Source organism: Meles meles, chromosome 8, assembly GCF_922984935.1.
Source record: "Meles meles chromosome 8, mMelMel3.1 paternal haplotype, whole genome shotgun sequence".
Lineage (NCBI taxonomy): Eukaryota > Metazoa > Chordata > Mammalia > Carnivora > Mustelidae > Meles > Meles meles.
This window is the reverse complement of record NC_060073.1, coordinates 5,627,972-5,649,093: the sequence shown is the minus strand read 5'-3', so window position 1 is coordinate 5,649,093 and position 21,122 is coordinate 5,627,972. Positions and strand designations below refer to the sequence as shown.

The window sequence follows — 21,122 nt, the reverse complement described above, 5'->3', positions numbered from 1 at the left end:
GTGTTGGGCCCCTCGTAGTCAGTCCGCGCGCGCACGGTCTCCCGACACAGACAGATGGCGGGGGCCTCCCCGGCTTTGCTCGGGCCCCTCCGTGCCGGGGCCCCCGGGCGCGGCCGCTCACCTTGAAGCTGTTTGAAGCGGCCTTCCAGCACGCTGGCGTACTGCGCCGGGTTGACGAAGGCGGCGGGCGACAGCAGGAGGCCCCCCGGGCTCTGAGCCCCCTCCACGGCCTCATAGTAGAAGTCGCCCGCGCCGTTGAGGCCGGGCCCGTGCGCCCCGCTCACCCCGTTCCCATTCATGCCGCCCGCTGCCTCTCACGCGGCCCGGGGCCCGCCGTCCATGCCCTGCCCGCGCCGCGCCTCCCCCCTGCCCCGCCGCAGCGCGGGGTCCCGAGCGCCCGGGCGCCCGGCGGGGAGTCGGTCCGAAGGCAGGGGACGTGCCGCGGAGCGGCGGGAAGCCGAGCACCGGCCGTCCGAGCGCCCGAGCTCTGGGGCAGAGCACACCTGGCTGCGGCGAGGGGAGACCGAGGCGGCTCCAGACAAACAGGTCGGACGGTGCCGGGGGAGGGGCGGGAGGCGGGGCGCGGCTCGCGGCGGCGGCGGGCCCGGCCCTGCGCGGCGAGCAGGGAACCGCCGGCGCCTTGCGGACCCGCCCCCCGCCCCGGGCCCCCAGCTGCTCAGCGCGGGGGGTGGGGGTGCGAAGCAAACTCCTGCCTCCCGAAAGTGCGCAGGTGGGACCAGGATGGTCCCCTCTTGCGGTGACGGTAGGAGGTCCCCCCTTTAGGACCTGAGCTCTGGTTCCCAGCTCGGAGGGCAGAGAAAGAGAAATCCCTGGAGAGGTGAAACTAGCTCCGTAGGCGCGGGGCACTCTGCTAGGCGGTTGCTTAAGTTCTCTTATCTGTGAAATTGGTGTTCCAGCCTCCCCCCCCTTGTTTGCCACCGCCTCGGGTTCCCGTCCCTTCCCTGGCGCGAGGCTCACCAAGCCCTCCTCAGCCAGGCCATCCCCGGTCCCCAGTGCATCCCGCTGCTGGGACATCTGCCAGATTCTCTTCCGACCTCTCCCTGGGCTTCAGCTCAATTCCCTTACAGGCTACTCTTGCTCTCGCCTGTCTTCGTTCATTATTTCTCTGACACCTGCTGGTGCGAGGGGCCGTGCTAGGTGAAGCCCACACAGGAGAGCCGGGTTGGGGAGTGGAGAAATGACGGTTCAAAGTGGCATGTGTCACTTGGGCACAAACATGGGGACAGTCCTGGGTGGCATGTGGCATGTGCAACGACATCATGACCCCAAAACCGGGTACCAGGGAAACTTCTCCTCAAAGAGGTGACATTGTCCACAACCCACTGTCCTGGCTTCTCTTGTCTATAGAAACACTGAAATGAGTATTTCACAAGCCAGCCTGAGGCTCGACGGGAAGGGCAGAGAGGTCGGGGAGAAAATGCATGGTGAGGGCTTCCCAGACCGAAGGCCACCACGCAAGGGTCCTGGGATGCTGCGCTGCTGGGGAAGAATTACCTGGAGAGCCTTTTAAAAATCCTCATTTCTGGATCATATATGGGCCCAACGATCCTAATTCAGCGTGTCTAGGAGGGGGCTTCGGGACGTGTATTTGTAAAACTGTCCCTGGGGGATCCTGTAAAAAGTGCTGCCCGCTTTGGGAACCACCCCCTCAGTGTCTCCCTTCTTCCAGGAGGCCACCAACGCGTGCTGGGGACACCGCCTGCGATGGCAGGGCGTGGTCGTGGCATCTCCCATGGCGTGGGGCTGGGAGGCCAGCAGGTCGGTGGAAGAGATGAGGGTGGGACGCAGGAGGGAAGCCAGACGGGGTGGGTGGCCTTAGGGTGTGTGGGTGACTCAGCCCCACGCCAGCCAGCCGCTGATGGTGTCAGGTGGCAGCTGCGCTCTTGTTGCTATGACAACTTCTCCCCGGAACGCAGGGAGGCCCGTCAGACGGGTTTGTTTGTGCTCGGCGGAGCTGAGGGAAGAGCCCAGGCCGTAGGGGAGGGCAGAGGAGGAGGCGGGTGGAGAACAAACCGGGGAGAATGGGCGGCTGCAGAAACCAGCGGCGGGTGGAGGGAACCTGCTTCAGGGAACAGGTAGACGACGTAATGGGAGGAACAGGAGGCAGGTGGAAGGAACAGGTGGGGAAGGAAGGGGGAGGGGGAAGGAAGGGGGAGGGGAATGGACTGGGAGAGATAACAGGTGTGACAGGTGACAGGGAAAACCAAGGAAGGCCCAACAAGGGGATGAAAGGTAAGGGACAGACGGGTGGAGATGGCAGGACTAAATGCGAAAGTTAAAGACCATGACTCAGGGACAGAGGGGAATAGAGCTGAGTCCTGTGCTTGGGGAAGGGAAGATGGGGAACATTTTGGACTGTATGAAGTTCGTTCTTGGCGCTGCGGTTGGGGACCAGGGGCTTGACGGGGTAATCTGGATCGGCTGGCAGCTTAGGAAGAAAGTTGGTCTTCCTAAGACATTGGAGGACTCTCCCTGACTAGCTTCTCTCCCCAGCCTCCTCAGCATCTCCCCGGCCCTCCCCTGACCTCACCTGCCAGGGCCTTAATGCGAGACCTCTCAAAGAGGCGGGCTGAGCTGCTGTCATTGTCCCAGTCCGAGTCCGGCAGGTCCCAGCGGTTGTTGATGTCGCTGTACTGGCCCTGGATCTCCAAGCTGTCGAAGTCTGTGGGTGACAGGGTGCTGCTCATGGTGGTAGGTGGCCTCCTGCTCCTGCAAGGGGGAACGTGGCTGGTGAGGGGCATCTCAGGACCACTGAGCCCACTACTCACCATGTCCTTCTCTCCTCTTGCCCTAGATCTGCTCCACTCTCCTGAGGGCCAAAGGCTGTGGTTGGTTTCTCTGTCAACGGAGATCAGCCCCTAGTGGAAGAGGGGAAGCCACGGTGGGGAAGCAGAGGGACAGGAACCCAAGAGATGAACATGGAGGGAGACAGGAAGGCAAGAGTGTCTCAGAGTGCTGTGGCAGAGTAAAGGGGCTCCAGGCAGGGACAGTGGGCGAAGCTGGGGACTGAAAATGACGACGGCTAACAGCATGGCTCGGGAGGACAGTGCAAGCCAGGGCAGCCCAGGAAGCAGATGTAGGACCCCAATCTAAACTGGAGTTCTTTCATTTCGTGGTTCCACAAACTGCTCTGAGCTCCCGCTCCACATAAGACGACCTCTTATACAAAAGACCCTAATCCCGCTCTCCAGCTGAGATGGATTTAGGATGCACCAGCAAGCCTGTGATGCAGTCTTAGGTAAGTATAGACAAAGTGCCCAGGAGTTCAGAGGAGGACATGGTATGGTTCTCTCCCCCTTTGTTTCCTTTTGTTTGCTACAGGGAATGCCTGACAGGTGCTAGGTAGATGTCAGCTGTGACATGTGGCCCTGCTATGTACACGTGTCACCTCATCACATCCCTTACAGGGCAAGGGTTCATTGTCATCCCCATTCATAGAGGAAGCTGCACGGTTAAGTCATGGTTGAAGGTCATGCAGCTGGAAGGAGCAGAGCTGGGTTTTATTTTATTTATTTGTCTTTTTTGACAGACAGAGATCACAAGTAGGCAGAGAGGCAGGCAGAGAGAGATGGGGAAGCAGGCTCCCCGCTCAGCAGAGAGCCCGATGTAGGGCTCGATCCCACGACCCCAGGATCATGACCTGAGTCGAAGGCAGTGGCTCAACCGACTGAGCCACCCAGGTGCCCCCAGAGCTGGGTTTTAAAGAGAGGTTCTTTCTGACTTTGGGGAACAAGCTCTCCTGTTCGTCGAGCATCCTGGAGCCCTTTGGAGCTCCCTGGGAAGCATCAGCAGCTGGGGCTCCCTTCAAGGGCCCAGGCTAGGGAAATTAGGACCCCATATGCTTGCTAGCACTATTCATGGGTCTACGTTATGCAAACTCTGTCCTTCTCAAAACTAACAAATGAGCTTCCGATTAGCTGCTCAGGATTTAAAAAACCCCTCTACTGTCCCCTTTTTTATGTGATTCAGCATTCGGCAGGCAGCCGTTCAAGGGACTGGAGGGGGCCGGGTCTGCAACTTCATTAGAACCCAAGTCTGCGTTTCTCATTCTCCTAGTACCTTTCAAACACAAAGACATCTTAACCCTTAGCACTACTTCCTAGGGCGAAGGCTATGATATTGGCGGTCTCTGGTTCCGGGAGGGTGGACGGGAGGACCTCGTGTGTAGTTTGGGGGAAAGGAGAAGTGATAGGTGGTGAGCTGTGGGTGGGTAGGGAGGTGTGTTTCCCCTGGGCACGCAAAAGCAGAACCGGGCTTCTGTCATTAACTGGTTCCGGGAAGCTGAACCTGAACCGGACCCACGGGAAGCCAGGATTGTCTGCCCCTCCCCTTTCTCTCAAAGAGAAATCAGGCACAAGGATTTCCCTGGGAGTAGCATTAATGAGGTGTGAGGGAGCTAAGGTCTACGTTCCTAGACTGGGTTTTGCATTCCCTGTAATAGGAAAAAGCTTAATTTCCACTAGCTGGGACATCTTTCTCCTTTAAAATTCATCATTTCTCTTAATCCCCAACAGATTCTTTGAATCTGCTCTGTAAATATTTATATAAAAATAAATTCTAGGGCAGAATTGAGTCATCCTGAGCAAAGAGTGCTATGGGCAAGGTGTGACCTGAACTAGAGTCATCTAATGCTGGCAGGCACTGAACAGGGAAGGAGCCTAAGCCCCCGAACTGGTACCAACTCCATTTTTCTCAGCCATTCAGGTCCAGGCTTCTTTGCCAGTGGCCATGCTCACACTTAGCTCTGGGATTAACATTTCCAGCACTCACATGCTCTCTACATAGACCTCCCCACAAAAAGTCCCACATACATACAATGCCCTCCAGCCTTCTGTTTCCATAACCCTTTTTCCTTTTATCAGGAGTCACAGAACCTACTAAAGCCAGTCCCCAGGCCTATGGCTGATAAACTGTTTAAAAAGAACTCATTTGGGGGGGGTACTTGGCTGGCTCATTCAGAAAAGCATGTGACTCTTGATCTCGGGGTCATGAGTTCGAGCCCCACGCTGGGTATAGAGATTACTTAAATAAAACGAAAAGAAAACAAAAACAAGCAAACAAAAAACACAATTGATTTTGGACTCCTTTAGGTGGGCCTGGCACTTTCCAGCTCTCTACAGACCCCACCATTCCCTTTCTCCTTCCCAGCCATGTCACATGTTATTTTTTTTTTTTTTAATATTTTTTATTTATTTAACAGAGAGAAACCACAACTAGGCAGAGAGGCAGGCAGAGAGGCAGGCAGAGAGAGAGAGGAGGAAGCAGACTCCCTGCGGAGCAGAGAGCCCGATGCGGGGCTCGATCCCAGGACCCTGAGATCATGACCTGAGCCGAAGGCAGAGGCTTTAACCCACTGAGCCACCCAGGCGCCCCACATGTTATTGTTTTAAAGATTTTATTTATTTATTGACAGACAGAGATCACAAGTAGGCAGAGAGGCAGGCAGAGAGAGAGGAGGAAGCAGGCTCCCTGCTAAGCAGAGAGCCTGATGCGGGGCTCGATCCCAGGACCTTGGGATCATGACCTGAGCTGAAGGCAGAGGCTTTAACCCATTGAGCCCCCCCCCCCCCCCGTCACATATTTTTGTCACCTCTGGGGCCCTGAAGACCTCGAGATTCTTAAATCTTCCTTTATATCTTAGTACTCCACAAAGAGCAGACACTTAAAGAGACAGACTGACTGACTCTTGTCTCCAAACCACTGTGTGTCCTTGGGGCCCCATAACCTGCACAAAACTTAAACATGTATTACTCTGGCTTCCTTTTGGTGCTCCAACCTGGTCCTCCTGTAGTGGGACCCAGGCATGGGATCCAGACCGCCCAGTGAGTTCTGGCTGTTAGAGCCTCTCCATGGAATCCTATAATTTTGGAGAGAAAGTATGGATTTGGAATCTCCCCTCCTCCCAAATAAGAATTCAGCCATTTAAATGCTCCTTTGGCCAAGTCAAATTTTGACACACACGCTTTGTGTCCTGAGTTCCCAGGGATGCCGTCAGAGAGATAAGGAACCAGGATGGCGCTGGTGTCCTTCCATTGCGGGTCTCTCTAGGGCCACATGCTGGGATTCCAAGGAGTTGCTTCCCAGGGACTTGCATGTGAGTAGTGCTCTCTGGTGTTGTTCAGTGCTGTGGCCTCTGAGGTTTGGTTGACGAGCATTTGCGCTCTGCAGTCCCTGGCCTTTGGGACCATACTCGGTGTTCTCTGTCCCCTGCTGCCATCTCCAGATTCCTACAGTTCTCTACGGAGTCTCTTTACATAGATCCTGCTCTGAGTTCTTTCACTGAGTACCTCATTCCTCACTTGTGATCTGGGTCTCCATGCTCACATCTGCTTAGCCTGCCTGTCCACCAGACTCATGCTCCCTGTGTCTCTGTATGCTGGAGAATTCTCAGCCTCATTCTCTCCATGGATTCCCAAACTCTGGCAACAGGACGGCAGGGCAGCTAATCCAGATTACAGTTCCACCGGCACCTTATTCTTAGCCACTGACCTCGAGGCCAGGCCCAATAGCTTACATTGTTCACCCTAGAATAAAGCCAACTCCCACCAGCTGCAAGCCTGGGGGTCCTGCTGGATTCTCCACCGGCTGCTGCTGGATTCAGCCGCAGGCGGATCCTCAAGGGCAGCTGTCCCACTTCCCCTTTCCTCCTGTTTCAGCTGGCACGCAGGCTAGAAATCCTATCCCCTGGCTATAGCCGGTCTTGTACCCTCATTCCTCCTCTGCTCTCATACGGCTCCTGATTAAGTCTTTGCCTCCCTCAGAGACAGTTGATGGTTCCCTCCTCTGCGCTCCCACAGCACTTGGGAGAGCAGCTATTATTGCCCCCATCACACTGTATTACACTTGGTTGTTTATGAGCCTCTCCGCGTGCTCCATTTTTAACCCATGGAGGACAAGGGCTGTGTCTTACTCATGTTTGTCTTTTCCAAGCCCGGTACAAGAGGCATTCAGTAAAGAAATAGTGAATGACTCGACCATAGCTCTTTTTTCTTTCTTTCTTTCTTTCTTTCTTTCTTTCTTTCTTTCTTTCTTTCTTCTTCTTCTTCTTCTTCTTCTTTTTTTTTTTTTTGCCAGCCAATTAATCAATGAATGTCTTTCTTAGAGTTGGAGAAAAACACAAGGAAAAAATAAAAATGGGATTGGAGGAGACCCTCTGTTGAAGTACTCTCAGGGTTAAACTCTATAGTTCAGGATGAGGGATTCTCCAATTTGCATGAATTACAATGACCTGGAGGCTATTAAAACACAAACCGCTGGGCCCTGGCCCCCTCGTCCCCCTCCCCCCTGTCCCCCCCACAAGGTTTCTGATTCAGTAGATCTGGGGTGGGGCCCAGCACCTGCTTTTCCTACTTGTTCCCAGAGGACACTAAAGTCCTGATTTGAGGGCACTGTTGTCCAAAGATGAGGAGCAGTAGAATTGGCTAGGGGAGCTATGAGGACTGAAGAGACACCAAGTTTCGGGGGTCAGGGTGATCCGAGGTTAACTTCTGGGTGGGTTCAGGCTCTATCCAATGCTAAACTCAAAATGTAATTTCTCTGAGAAACTCCAAGACCCACAAAGAACCAGAAGCGTCAGGCGATGAAAGAGGAAATGAAGACGGAGTGAACTCTAGATCTAATGAGACAAATAGAGCTGAGGCCCTGACACAGATGTGCGGAAGAAGGACGATATGGCTGGAGAGGCTATGGGCGGTGGGGGGGGGGGGGGGAGTAGAGTTGACCAAATGACAGCAGGGTGAGTAACAGATGAGAAGGAATGGGGACCTTGGCCAAGTAAAAATCTCAGACTCGAAGTCTGAGTGGACGGGCAGAGACATAAAAGGAAAGAGGAATTACAAATAAACTCGGGGCTCCTAGGAGGGCAAAAGAAAGACGCACTCAGGGCAATCAGAGACCCTCCCGGAGAAAAACACCCTCACCCATTTCCCTCAAGGCTGTATTCCTGGTGAAACGCAGGGACTCTCCTCCATGGAACTTAAGGACCGAGAAGAGTGGCACTGAATTGTTGTTTGATCTTCTCTGGAATCCTCCACTCAGGGCAGAATTATTCAGACTAATTTTCACTCCCTTGCTATGCCCCTCCCCCAAGCCTGCACCGGCTGGGTTACATCAGTTTCTCCAAGGGACAAATCTAAGACCCATAATAACTTTTCCCTCTCTAAACCTTTCCTCTTCCGAATTGACCAAGAAGTTGGTCCAGCACCCGACGCATATTTGGAACTCACTCTGCCCCTTTCACCTTCAAGGAAAACTGGTTCGTGGATACCCTGCCCATGCCAGCCTGAACCGACCCGCTCGCCAGCGCTGGAACGGTAGCGGCTCGAGCGAGAGGAGGAGGGAGGCGGAGAAGCAACCCGCGGAGACAACATGCAGCAGGTTAGGAAAGGGACAAGCCCGCGCCGCAGCAGAGCATGCAACGCCACGGGGTCAGTGGGGTGAAGTCGTCCCGCGCCGGAGTGGACAGTAAATGCCCACCGTGGTGCTGGAGTTGCAACACCCCAGCGCGGAGGCCTTACCGGGTAGTTGTGTGCGGGGCGGGCTCAGCCGTCCGGCTGTCCCAGCCACAGAAACAGCTTCCGCCGCTCCTTCCCCACCGCCCGAAGGGGCTGCATGCTCCCTCTGCCAGCGTTCTGGTCACCACGGCCAGCCGTGTCCCCTCTCACACACACAGTCAGGAAGCATAAAGGGGCGCATGGAGCTAGCTACCAAAGAGGCGAGGAGGAGCCCCCCCTGGCTCCCGAGGGAAGCCCCCTGCAAGCTCCGGAGAGGGAGCCGGGCGCCCGCACGCGCCGGGCACAGGAGAGGGAGCCGGGCGCCCGCACACGCCGGGCACAGACGGCAGAGCGTGTCCGCAGCACCTGGATCGGCGCCGGCGCTCGGCGGAGGAGCCGCGGCCACCGGCGCTGTCACACACGCTCCGAGCACAGCCGGCCCGAGCCCTCAGCGCGTTTGTCAGCCGCAACTCTTGCAAGACTCTTCGCTCCGCTCGGGAAGGGCCCGCGTTCCCCACGCCTCGACCCTCACCCCCGGTACCTGGGTGGCTGGCACATGACTCTCCATCCTGTCCCCCGGACCCGGCGGGAGCGAGGGCCAGGCGCCGCATCCTCCCTCCCCGGCTCCCGCGGCCGGCCCCGAGCCCCGACCCCGACCCCAACCCCGCCGCCCGCACGCGGCCGCACAAAGCGCGCCGCCCCGCCGCCGGGACAAAGCGGGCCCGGGCTCCGGCACCTACCTCGGTGCGGAGCGCCGGCCGGCCAGGCGGGAGTGCGGCGGGCGGGGGCGCACCGGTCGTCGCCGCGCCCGCAGCCCCGCCGCGAGGGGCGGTTGCGGGCGGCGGCGGCGGGTGGCCTGGCGGCGGCGGCGGGGCGCACGGCGAGCGGCGGCGGGCGCTGTCACGGGGCGCGAGCGGCGCGGGGGGCGCGCGGGGCCGGCGGCGGCGGGGCGCGTGGCGGCGCGCGGGCGCGAGCGGCGGGACTGCGGCGCCGCGGAAGGAGGACAATAGCCTCCCCCTGCCGCAGGCCGCCGGCTCCCGCGGGAGGCCCGGGACCATCTGGAGCCGGCGGCCCCGCGAGGCTCGGGGCGGGGCCCGTATCACCCCCTCCCCGCCCGGCGCCATGGTAACCGCGGCCCCTCTCGGTTCTCCGCACAGCTCCCCGGCCCCAGGGTCGCTGACCTTCCCCGGGGCGACCACGGCGGCCGCTCTGAGGCCGGCTCCCGACCCCCGCCACCTTCCGTGTGGGTGCTCCCCATAATGCCGCCTTCCGGTCAACCCTGGGCCACCTGGGTACCCCCCACAGCTGGCGGGGCTCGGGCTCCGCAGTTTGAGGACCCCCACCTTTGTCCCTACTCCTCCTTTCCTCCAAAACCTGTATCCCCGAGACGCGCAATCCTTCCTTTCATGGCACTCACCGCCCGGAAGGTTTCCCAAAATTCAGCCTCCGTTTTCCTTTTCAAATTCTCCTCTCTGGGCACCTCCAGTTCATCTCCCTTTAAGCAATCCTCTCCTCCATCCCCTCTCCCGAGCATCCTCCTTCAGGCAGGTAGGCCGGCTCTCTTTCCCAAAGCGTCTCCATGGTCTCCGTGGTGGAGACTCGACTGCTCGCAGGTCAGATTCTCGGAACAGTCATTCCCCGCAGCTTCTCTCTGCTCCTTCTCAGCTCCTCTCATTTATCAACCAGGAGAATTCCGGCCTACTCACTGTCTTAAAAGGGAGTGGGGGTGGGGATGGACATTTCTAGGCCTGGCACAGCTGGGTTTCTCCTTGGTTTAGTAGCATCTGAGTGGTCGAAGGTCTTAGGTCGTTAAGCAAGGTGAACTGCTGTCTATCTGCTTGAGAGAGAAAAGAATTATGCCCAAATAATAATAAAGTTATAAAGTGCCAGCTGGGTATTAAAAGTGCATTATCCCATGTGACCCTCTCCCCTCCCCAACTCCACGCTCCAGCTCTAAGAGGTAGGTCCTGTTCTTCCCGACTAGGAGACTAAACTCAGAGACGAACCAGTAATAATAGATTGGGCTTTGTACAGAGCAAGCAGAATTTAACCATTAGATTATTCTGTCCCCGAGGATGTGGGCCTGTTTACAGGGGAAATGCCTGAAATGGCCAAATAAGGGCAACGTGAAGAATGGGCTTGGCATGAATTTTTGGGTTTAAGGTTTTATTTATTTATGGGTAACAGAGTTGTAGGATTTTGCTCCTTTCTGAAAAGGTACAACTAGTGAAACAGATCTGTAAGTGACTGAAGGACTTTACAGTTATGATTTTGGCAAGGTGAAATTGTTTTAAACCTATTTGAAAACATTCTCAAGGAAAAAAAAAAAAAGCCCTGCTACCAATCCTCTCTGGTTGTATCATCTCTCACCTACCTGGCCTTGGTTTTCCTAGACTATAAAATGGGTCGGGAGGCTTATCAGGGAGTTGTACTAAAAGATGACCCTGAAGCTCTCTTCTAGCTCTGATTCCACCACTCAACTGGAACAGGGATTCCACCACCGAACTGAAATTGGGATGTGCCTCACCAGTAGCCACAATTTGGGCTATTTATTACTTTTTTAAAAAAAAGATTTTATTTATTTATTTGACAGAGAGAGATCACAAGTGGGCAGAGAGGCAGGCAGATGGGGGACGGGGGCAAGCAGGATCCCCGCTGAGTAGAGAGCCTGACTCGGGGCTCGATCCCAGGACCCCAAGATCATGACCTGGGCTGAAGGCATAGGCTCAACCCATTGAGCCACCCAGGCACCCCTATTACTTGTTTTTTAACAGTCACTGGAATCAAAGAAGTGAGGGCATAAGCTGCAACTGTTCCCAAGGATACGAGAGAGTTCAGGGGGAAGGGGGCAATGAGGTGTGTTTTTGGTCATCAAGGAGACTTGGTCAGGGATATTAAAGCTGTTGGGATGAGAATCAGCTGATCTGCCAACGGAGCCAGGATACCTGCTATGCTGGTATGGGAACCAAGGGCCTGCAAAACAGCTATTGGATTATGACCCAGTTAGAAGACTAGGATATTAGGTTTTATGGGCAGCATACTAATAAGATCTTTTCTATAGTATTTCCCATTTTTAGCATTTCATAGTCCTTTGAAAAGCCTTGTAGGGTAAACATTATCATTCAGCAAACTGATGTTCAGATGCCTAAGTGAATGTCAAAGCTCAGAGTTAGTTCATGGTGGAGAGGTCAGGTCTTCTGATTCCAAATACGTTCTTTCCCTTCTGCTAGACAGAGTATAACAGAGCCGTTAAGGGCATCAAATTTGGAGTCAGGCTCTTTGGGTTTAAAAGTGGTTTTGCCAACTACTTGCTGTTGACCTCAAGCAAATTACTTAACCTCTCTGGGATTTAGTTTCCTTACCTGCAAAATGGTATCATAAGATGGGGATCAGATGAGTTACTGCAGATAAACAAGAACAGCGCCTGGCACACAGTAAGCCCTCAACCAGCGTCAGCCGTTACTATTTTACCACGTTATCCTTTTACCATACTATTTCCCAGTTTGGGGAAGAAGCAGGCTCAAAAAAGCGAACACTGAGATCGCTAGTTTCAGTTGCTTTGGCAACTTGTTATTTTGCTCTGAGTGCATCAGCATAGTCAATGATGAAGGATAAAAAGTCAGCTTCCTTTTTAGGTGAGTTGCAAAAGTGAATGGATGAAATCGACCAACTGTGTTGAGCTTCTCTGAGAATCCAGTTTTGTTACTTAAGTTACCAAGATTCATGGAAAGGTCTGGTAACCTTTTCTGCCACCAGACAGACCTAGCCGAATGTTCATCTCTCATTCCGGTACCATGGAAAAGGTGTCTCTCCTGTCTGAGACTGATTCTTCTGGCTCCTGCACGAAGTGCCATTCCCTCTTGCAGTCTCATGGCATCTAGTCGTTCTGGTGATTTCCCTCTCTTTGGGCTCCTTCGCATCATCATATGAACACGCTCAAGTTTTAACAAGTGAGAGATCCTGAGCCTCCTCCAAGTCTTTCCCTTACTCTTTATGACCACAATCTTCTTGGGTAATTTGAATGCATTGGCTCCACTACCTTGCCTCCCCTTTAACCGAACATTCATTTAAAAACAATTTGGCTGGGGCGCCTGGGTGGCTCAGTGGGTTAGGCCGCTGCCTTCGGCTCAGGTCATGATCTCAGGGTCCTGGGATCGAGTCCCGCATCGGGCTCTCTGCTCGGCAGGGAGCCTGCTTCCCTCTCTCTCTCTCTCTGCCTGCCTCTCTGCCTACTTGTGATCTCTCTCTCTCTCTCTTGCGCGCGCGCGCTGTCAAATAAATAAATAAAAATAAAATCTTTAAAAACAATTTGGCTTGGAGCACCTGGGTGGCTCAGTGGGTTAAATCCTCTGCCTTTGGCTCAGGTCATGCTCTCAGGGTCCTGGGATCGAGCCCTGCATCCGGCTCTCTGCTCAGCAGGGAGCCTGCTTCCCCCCCCACCCCCCCCCCCCCCCGCCTACTTTGTGACCTCTGTCTGTCAAATAAATAAATAAATAAAATCTTTAAAAAAAAAAAAAACCAATTTGGCTTAGTGGTGCTTGGGTGGCACAGTCGGTTGAGGGTCCAACTCTTGGTTTCCGCTCAGGTCATGATCTCCAGGTCCTGGGATCAAGCCCCATTTCAGGCTCCACACTCCACAGAGTCTGCTTGAGATTTTCTCTCTCCCTCTGCCCTTCCCTCTCATGTGCTCTGTCTCAAATAAATAAATAGATCTTAAACAGACAAACAAAAAAAGTGCCTAGCTTATGTGTCAGGTACTGTGCTGGGTTCTGGGGGATCTAATGATGAATAACATGGACAGTCTATCTTCTTGGAGCTTTTATTCTGGGAGGGTTGTCAGACTTTAATAAAATAACCCCTGAGATATATAATCGCAAAGCATAATGAATGAAAGTTTCGGGATGCTAGGTGAGAGTCTAACAGAGAGTAATAATCTGGTTGGCGGGAGTGTAAAGGGAGACCTCCCCCAGATCATTTGAGTTGAGATCTGAAATAAGAGAAGTGTTAACTAGACCGAGAATGGGGAAAATAGTAATGGTAACTAACTCTAATTGGGGACTGCATTTTTAACACTTTATGCACATCATTTCATTTCATTCTTGTAAAAACTCTGACAGGTAAGTATTAACCTCATTTCACAGAAGAAAAAAACGGAAGCATAGAGAGATGAAGTGTCTTGCCCAGGGTCAGTTAGCCAGGTTGGGGTAAAGCTAGGATTTTTAACCCAGACGTCTGACACTTGAACCATGTTCTTAGCTACAGAGACACAGAGCATGTGAATGCCAAACCCGAAGCAGCAAGATGTGTGGTACGTGTAGTAAATGGAGAGGACAGTGGGAGGGAAAACAAGGGCAAGAGGGAATGTGTGGTAGATCCGGGCTGGGAAAATCTGCAAGGGCTAGAACATGTAGGACTTTTCAGGTCATTTAAAGAATTTGGGTTTTCACCTTTGGAGCCTGGGGGAACTATTGGAGGATTTGAAGCAAAGAAGTGAAGTGATCAACCATGTATTTTAAAAACATGACTCCAGCTGCTGTGTGGGGAACGGAGGGGTGCGCCCGTTGACGTGAAAAACCAGTGAGGAGGCTACCCCTGTGGTTTAGGTGAGAGAGAAGATGGTAGCTTGAACGTGAATGCTGGCAGTGGAGATAGCGGAACCCATAGGTGGGAAGAATCGACAAGAGGTGATGATGGCTTAGATACATGGTGGGGAGAGAGTTGTCATGGACAGATCGTGCCGCTGGAAGACTGGAGGTACCATTTACTGAGATGAAACACACTGGGGGACGACCAGGTTTGGGTGGGGAGAGTGTAGCAGGTCTTGGAACCTGCTGGGTTTGAGATACCTTTGAACTAATCAAGTGGACATACTAAGTAGTGGTATCCGGGAGTGCAGCTCAAAGGGGGCCTGGACTTATGAGAAACATCGGGAAGACATCAGTGCAGGGCCAGATGGTGAGTGAAGGAGATGGATGGACCCTGAAGCAATTGGTTTAGTCCAACGCAGTATAACTTCTATTCCTCTGCAGCTGCTTTCAACAAAATCATCATTAGTCCTCTTGCTAAACCCAGTGTTGATTTCCAGTTACTGTTCCTCTCGGCAGTGGTTGACTTCAATTCTGCCTGCTTCTTGAAATTTTCTTCCTTTGGTTTAGGGTTGCCACACTCCTGGATTTCCTTCAATTCCTGTGGTCCCTCCTTTGTTCCTTTTGTGAGTTCCTTTCCGCTTGTCACTTAATTGTGTTGTTGCCATTGGTGGTTGTGGTTCTCTCTAGACCCTTTCTTCATTCTGTGCATTCTTCCAGGCCCCCTTATCTACCATTCTGCAGCCAGAGCATCTTTTTTTTTTTTTTAAAGATTTTATTTATTTATTTATTTGACAGAGAGAGATCACAAGTAGCAGAGAAGCAGGCAGAGAGAGAGAGAGGGAAGCAGGCTTCCTGCCGAGCAGAGAGCCCGATGTGGGACTCGATCCCAGGACCCTGAGATCATGACCTGAGCCGAAGGCAGCGGCTTAACCCACTGAGCCACTCAGGCGCCCCCAGAGCATCTTTTTAATACAAAATTCTGACAGATTACTCCTCTGCTGAAACTCCTTCAGTGGCTTCCCAGTGCCTTTGGGATAAAGTCCAGAGTTCTTTTTTTTTTTTTTTTAAAGATTTTATTTATTTATTTGACAGACAGAGATCACAAGTAGGCAGAGAGACAGGCAGAGAGAGAGGAGGAAGCAGACTCCCTGCTGAGCAGAGAGCCCGATGCGGCGCTCGATCCCAGCACCCTGGGATCACTACCCGAGCTGAAGGCAGAGGCCTTAACCCACTGAGCCACCCAGGCGCCCCAAAGTCCAGAGTTCTTAACAGAGTTGGCACACGCTGCTTACCTCTCCAGCCTCATTGCTCACCACTCCTCACTTGATATTCTATGTCCTAGACATAAGGAATCTGTTTGAGTTTTTCCATTGTTTGTGGGATTTTGAACACCATATTCCCTTTGGAAACTCTTCCTTTTCCATTCACCTAGAATTTACTCATCTGTTACGTCTAAATTTAGGTGTCACTTCTGGACTCTAAGTCTGGGATAGGGGCCTTCTGACCGCGCTCCTTGTGATTGGCATTGCCCATTGTGCTCCCTCTTAGATGGTGAACTCTGGAAGAGAAGGGAGCACATCCATTTCTCGGTTGTGTCCCCAGGAGAGCAAACATGTAAATAGCTGTGCAATATATTCACGAATGACATAAAAGACTTCAGGAGAGAAGGGGATTCCTTGTTGTAAAATGATAAAACTAGATGTTTTCATATCCAACAATGCATTTTCTGTTTCTTTTACCTTGAATCTATCCCCATCATTAAGCAGGAGCAAGTGCTTTTTCGAAGCAGTATCTTCTGCACAGGGATGATAAAGATCAGGGTCAAAGACATGGGCTTTTGAATTCTTAACTAGACCTTCTAAAATTGATCATAGAGGGGATGTCCCTCAAGGGGGAGGGATAGAGAGAGACGGTGAAGCAGGTTCCCCACCAAGCAGGAAGTCCGATGTGGGCCTCAGTCCCAGGACCCTGGGACCATGACCTGAGCCTCAAGCAGATGCTTAACTGAGTGAGCCACCCAGGTGCCCCTAGAGGGATTTTTTTTTTCCCCTTCAGAAGTTTCTCTTTAAATATCAAGAGACAGAACGTGACAAACCTAAAGCTTAGAATTTATGCCATTATCTGGTGAAATGGGAAGGACATGTGAGTTTCCCCTCTACACAGAAATACAATCCTTTTTGGGTCTGGAGCAGAATTGGAAAAGACTAGAAAAAGAGGGAAAGAGTTTAGATGCACCGTTGGGCTCTGTTTTCTGTGCTCATCACAAACCACAGTAGACAGAAGAGGCTTATGCTCCATTCCATTCTTAGAACTCTGAGAAGACAAAGCATTTCAAAGTACCCTGTGCTGACAAGGGACAGCTGCCACAGAGTAAAACTGGCATTGTCCCCTGCGTAGGTAAAGCAGGTCTGAGATAAATTGCATTTCCTTACTACCTACAGCCTAAACCTGAGTCTCCTTGGCTCCTCGACAGTTGGGGGAAATTTGAAAAGTTCCTTGGTGTCCAGCCTCTGAGAGGGGTGTGAGGGTGAGCTGAGAGCCAGGTGCCCATTGAGGATTGCTTTGGAGTTGGGGGGGGTGAACCTCCCAGTTGAGCTGAGGGCTGCATGACACAAGTCAGGGGCCAAAGGGAGACTCAGTTGTACCAGGAAGAGCTGAGATGGGAGCCACTGAGCTCCTCATGAAGCAGTCACTGTACCTTTCTAATCCACCCACCAGGGAATGCCATAGTAGGTGCAGGGGCAATGGCCAAGATCAAGGGAGGCAAGAGAAACAGGAGATGGTACTTGACCTTGATGCCCCTCCCTGATGTCAGCATGATATGTGAACCACCGACTAGAACACTGTGGGGAGAAGGAAAGAGAATCCTAAGAGACTGAGTTTAAAACTTGGAAAGACTGGGGCGCCTGGGTGGCTCAGTGGGTTAAGCCACTGCCTTCGGCTCAGGTCATGATCTCAGGGTCCTGGGATCGAGTCCCGCATGGGACTCTCTGCTCAGCAGGGAGCCTGCTTCCCCCTCCTCTCTGCCTGCCTCTCTGCCTACTTGTGATCTCTCTCTCTCTGTCAAAAAATAAATAAAATCTTAAAAAAAACAAACAAACTTGGAAAGACTGAGTTGTCTGGAATTGGCAAAGCCCATTATTTTCTGCTATTAGTAGAAATAGGGGTTGAAGAGCTAGGTTAAGAAATACAGAGAATTGGGTGCCTGGGTGGCTCAGTCAGTTAAGCGTCTGCCTTCAGCTGAGGTCATGATCCCAGAGTTCTGGGATCGAGTTCTGCCTTGGGCTCTCTGCTCAGAGGGGAGTCTGCTTCTCCTCTACCCTTCCCCCTTGCTGTGATCTCTCTTTCTCTCACTCTTTCTTTCTCTCAAATAAACAAAATCTTAAAAAAAGAAAAAGAAATACAGAAAACTATGTATGTCCTCACCTGGGTCTATGACTTGAGGTTATAAACAAGCCTGGTGTAGAAAGTAAAGATCAGAAAGGTGGACTTGTAAAGGAGAGTCCTGGTGCCTTACAAGGACTGACCTGATTTCCTGCCAACCCTGGACCAGGAAGCTTGTGTAACACAAGCTGGGGGCAAGATTTGCAAAGAATGGTCATGTATTTGAAAGCAAAAGTCTGCAGATGAGCCAAGATAAAGTGTCAAGTCAAACCGGGTGTTCTGATGCTGGGGTGGGTGGAGGAGGGGCACAGAAGACAGACTACTACCTGGAGCTCCCTTATATAGTGGAGAAAAGTCTGAGGTTCTAGGAGCCTTGAGGGGCACGTTCTGAGCTGAGCAACGTTGTGTGTGCCTGCTGTTGGTGACTAAACTGGACACACCGGGACAGATTTGAGGACATGGAAGTATTACATCCATTTGTCTTCGTCCAGTTTGAATTCAAACCAGCATTTTATTTATGGATCATCCCTCCCCAGCTATTTTTAACTTGCAACCCTAAATACAATTAAAAACTGGACCTAAAAACACGTTTGAATGATTTCAGCCCATCGAGGAGCAGACTGGGATCAACCACGATGCCAGGACCTTTGACTTTACCTGTCAATAACGAACCACTTCTTTCTCCTAAGAAGCTTCTGCCACAAAGCCTTGAGAATACACAAATCCTTTGAAGAAGTGTCTGATCACACCCATCTGCCTGAAATAAATTTTGGCAGCATCTGCTTCATACTAACAGCTGAAGGGAAGTCTCTGGAGTTCTTTGATCAAATTGCACTGAGAAATGTGAGTTGTGTGGGAAACCTACAAAGAGTACATTTTTGGGTGCCAGAACCCAAAAAGAGTAGACTTAGTGTACATCTTTGAAGCTGGCAACGTCTTAGGTCAGTTTTCCGTATTATAGCCTAATTGTGCGGTAAACAGCTAGGTAAGTACACAGCTAAGTAGCCAGTCATTTCGATTATTATTGGCATCTGAAACTTCCTGGTGGTTAAGACTCTGGAGTCTTATGGCCTTGTTGGAATCTGGGTCCATCATTTTCTAATTCCGTGATCTTGGATAGTTATGTAACTTCGCTAAGCCTCGGTTTCCTCATCTGTAAATAGGGGATAAGTTTAAAGGAATTATGGTGAGAAATTAGTGTATTTCAGGTGCAGATTAGGGCTCAATAAATGTTAGCTATTGTTATTATCATTATTTTACTGGTTTTGTATGCAGGCAAATCTTGCCTTAAGTAAAATGTCATGTATGAAAATCTACATCTGCATAAAAGTTTAATGGGGAAGATCTTTGCATTATGACAAAATTCTTCAGTCTATGAAAGAAGCAGTAACAGGGTTTCTTTGAGACAGTCAGCTTCTCAGTGTCTAAAACAATTTGATTCACACACAACTAGATTTACACAATGCATTAGGAACATAGCTAGTATACAAAACACAGGACATCTGTAATACAATCATTCAGGCCAGGTCTGAACCACTGTGACAAGTTAACAATAACGATCCTGGGTATTCCCCTCTGTCCTTTATTAAAAGGATTAGATGACTGCTCTGTGATTTCAAAGAGCAGAGCTGGGACCAACGGGTGGAAGATAGAGTGGGGCAGTTTCAGTTCAATATAATGGAAAACTCCCTACCAAACCACTGCTGTCCAAAACTGGAATGGGTTGCTTCTGAGGTGGCAAATTTCCCAACACAAGGTATTCAAGTAAAAGCAAGATATCAACTTGTCAGGACTGTTGGAATGACTATTACATAAAACAGGGAGGTGAATTAGGGCAGTGTTTCACAACCCTAAGCACACAAAATATATTGTGCAAACTAGATCAGTTCTCTACCTTGGATACCAAGGGTTGAGGAAGGAGGTAGAGGGAGGCTGTTCAGAGGAGGGTTGGGGATAAAGGAAATGAACTGGAAAAAAAAATATTGCTCCTCTGGTTGGGAAATACTAGATTAAATGACTTCTAAGATTTCCTCTAATTTAAAGAGTGTAGTGACTCCTGGCTGGCTCAGTTGGCAGAATGTGCAACTCTTTTGATTTTGGGGTTGTAAGTTCAGAGCTCCATGTTGGGTGGAGAGATTACTTAAGGATTAAAAAAAAAAAATCTTAAGGTGAGCCTGGGTGGCTCAGTTGGTTAAGTGTCTGCCTTCGGCTCAGGTCATGATCCCAGCGTTGAGCCCCACATTGGGCTCCCTGCTCAGTGGGAAGCCTGCTTCTCCCTCTCCCACTCCCCCTGTTTGTGTCCCCTCTTTCACTGTGTGTGTCTCTCTCTCAAATAAATGGATAAAATCTTTTTAAAAACTCCTAAAAAAGTAAAGAGTCCAAGACTCTCAAATTGTTTCACAGATGTTATCTTAACTATATTCCTGGGATAATTTTCCTATTTTAGTTGAGGACAACTAGAACATAACACTGAAAATGAGTGGTAAAATAGGAAAAGAATTCAGACATCCTCGCCCTTTTAGTCTTTTGATCCCACAGCCTCTTTTCAGCTGGTGAGAAGGGAAGTTGAAGAAGCTGAAGATGATAGTGGCATTAAAGCTAGAACGGAGGAGATCAAGTCAGCTTCGGAGATGAAGGGAAAATCAGCTTCACCAAGGCTCTGTATTACTAGCTTTAAATACTCCATACACCGACATGCCTGGTAAAGTCCTTAGAGTACTGGAACCAGACAAAGATGGAACCAAGACTAAACTTGTGGAGTCAGTTCCTTTTGAATGTGGCTTCTAGAAGAAGAATCTTTTTTCCAGTTACCCTCCTTGTCTTCCGAATAAACGGGATCATCTGGCCTTTGGATCAGTAGACTTACTCAGCCATATGTGACCAGATCCCACTGCTGTTTCCATTCCTAAGGTTTCTATGCCACAGAGAATATCTGCCATCCAGTGGACATCAGCTAGCGGGACAAACCCAACTGCCTAGAGAGAAACTTAAAAGCCAATTAGAGAGCAGAACAAGCTGTGTGATATAGATTTTATTGGTTATCTAGGAAGAGTCGAAATTAGACATTAATGGGGAAGGAATGAAGTCTCCCGGGCTGGCCCGGGAACCTATTACTGATGGGTGAGGAATCAGACTCTGTGTACACAGGGGAACTGTCCCCAGGAACACCAGGAAGCTATCTGGTATCACAGTCATTCTAAAAGTAGAGGAAGGAAACATCGGGAAAAGGGGTGAGGAAAATAACACTCTAGCTATACAAACTCTAGTACTGTCTTGGCGCAGAGTCGTTCCTTTCCCCCATAAGTCTTAGAATAAGGAAGGACAAAGAGTGTAGTCAAAGAATTTGCACAAAAGTCAGCACCACTATGGCTACCAGTGCCCCCACAACCTAACATACCTCTGCGAGAACATCCCTGTCTGACCCCGGAGAGCAGAGCGAGGTGAGTAGAGAAGCTGCCCCAGATTCTGTGCTCCAGGTGGAGAAGGCCTCAAGAAGGTGAAGGGATGAGCTAATCTGAGCTTCCTGGCCCCATTTCCAAGGATGTGATTAGTGGAGAGGCACCTGGGACCTGCTCCATTTCAGGAAACCCGGTTATGGGAACTGGTGGGGGACAGACTTGGCTCAGGACCCGAGAGA

General features: G+C 51.3%; 1 protein-coding gene across 4 annotated transcripts in view; it reads right to left on the bottom strand.

Annotated features, from left to right (window-relative positions):
* SPTBN2 (spectrin beta, non-erythrocytic 2) overlaps positions 1-10,336 on the bottom strand; it is a 37,320-nt gene extending 26,984 nt beyond the window's left edge. Inside the window, exons 1-2 of one of the 4 annotated variants that reach the window (XM_046015618.1) lie at positions 9,931-10,336; positions 2,552-2,730 (exon numbers count right to left, since the gene is read on the bottom strand). In XM_046015618.1, coding sequence (XP_045871574.1) covers positions 2,552-2,708 — 157 coding nt within the window. In that variant the 5' untranslated portion in view covers positions 2,709-2,730; positions 9,931-10,336. Of the gene's footprint in view, positions 1-121; positions 516-2,551; positions 2,731-5,772; positions 5,837-9,253; positions 9,314-9,930 lie in introns of those variants that run through there. The other 3 variants (XM_046015619.1, XM_046015620.1, XM_046015617.1) reach the window with 3 other exon arrangements.
* Positions 10,337-21,122: the final 10,786 nt, after the last annotated feature.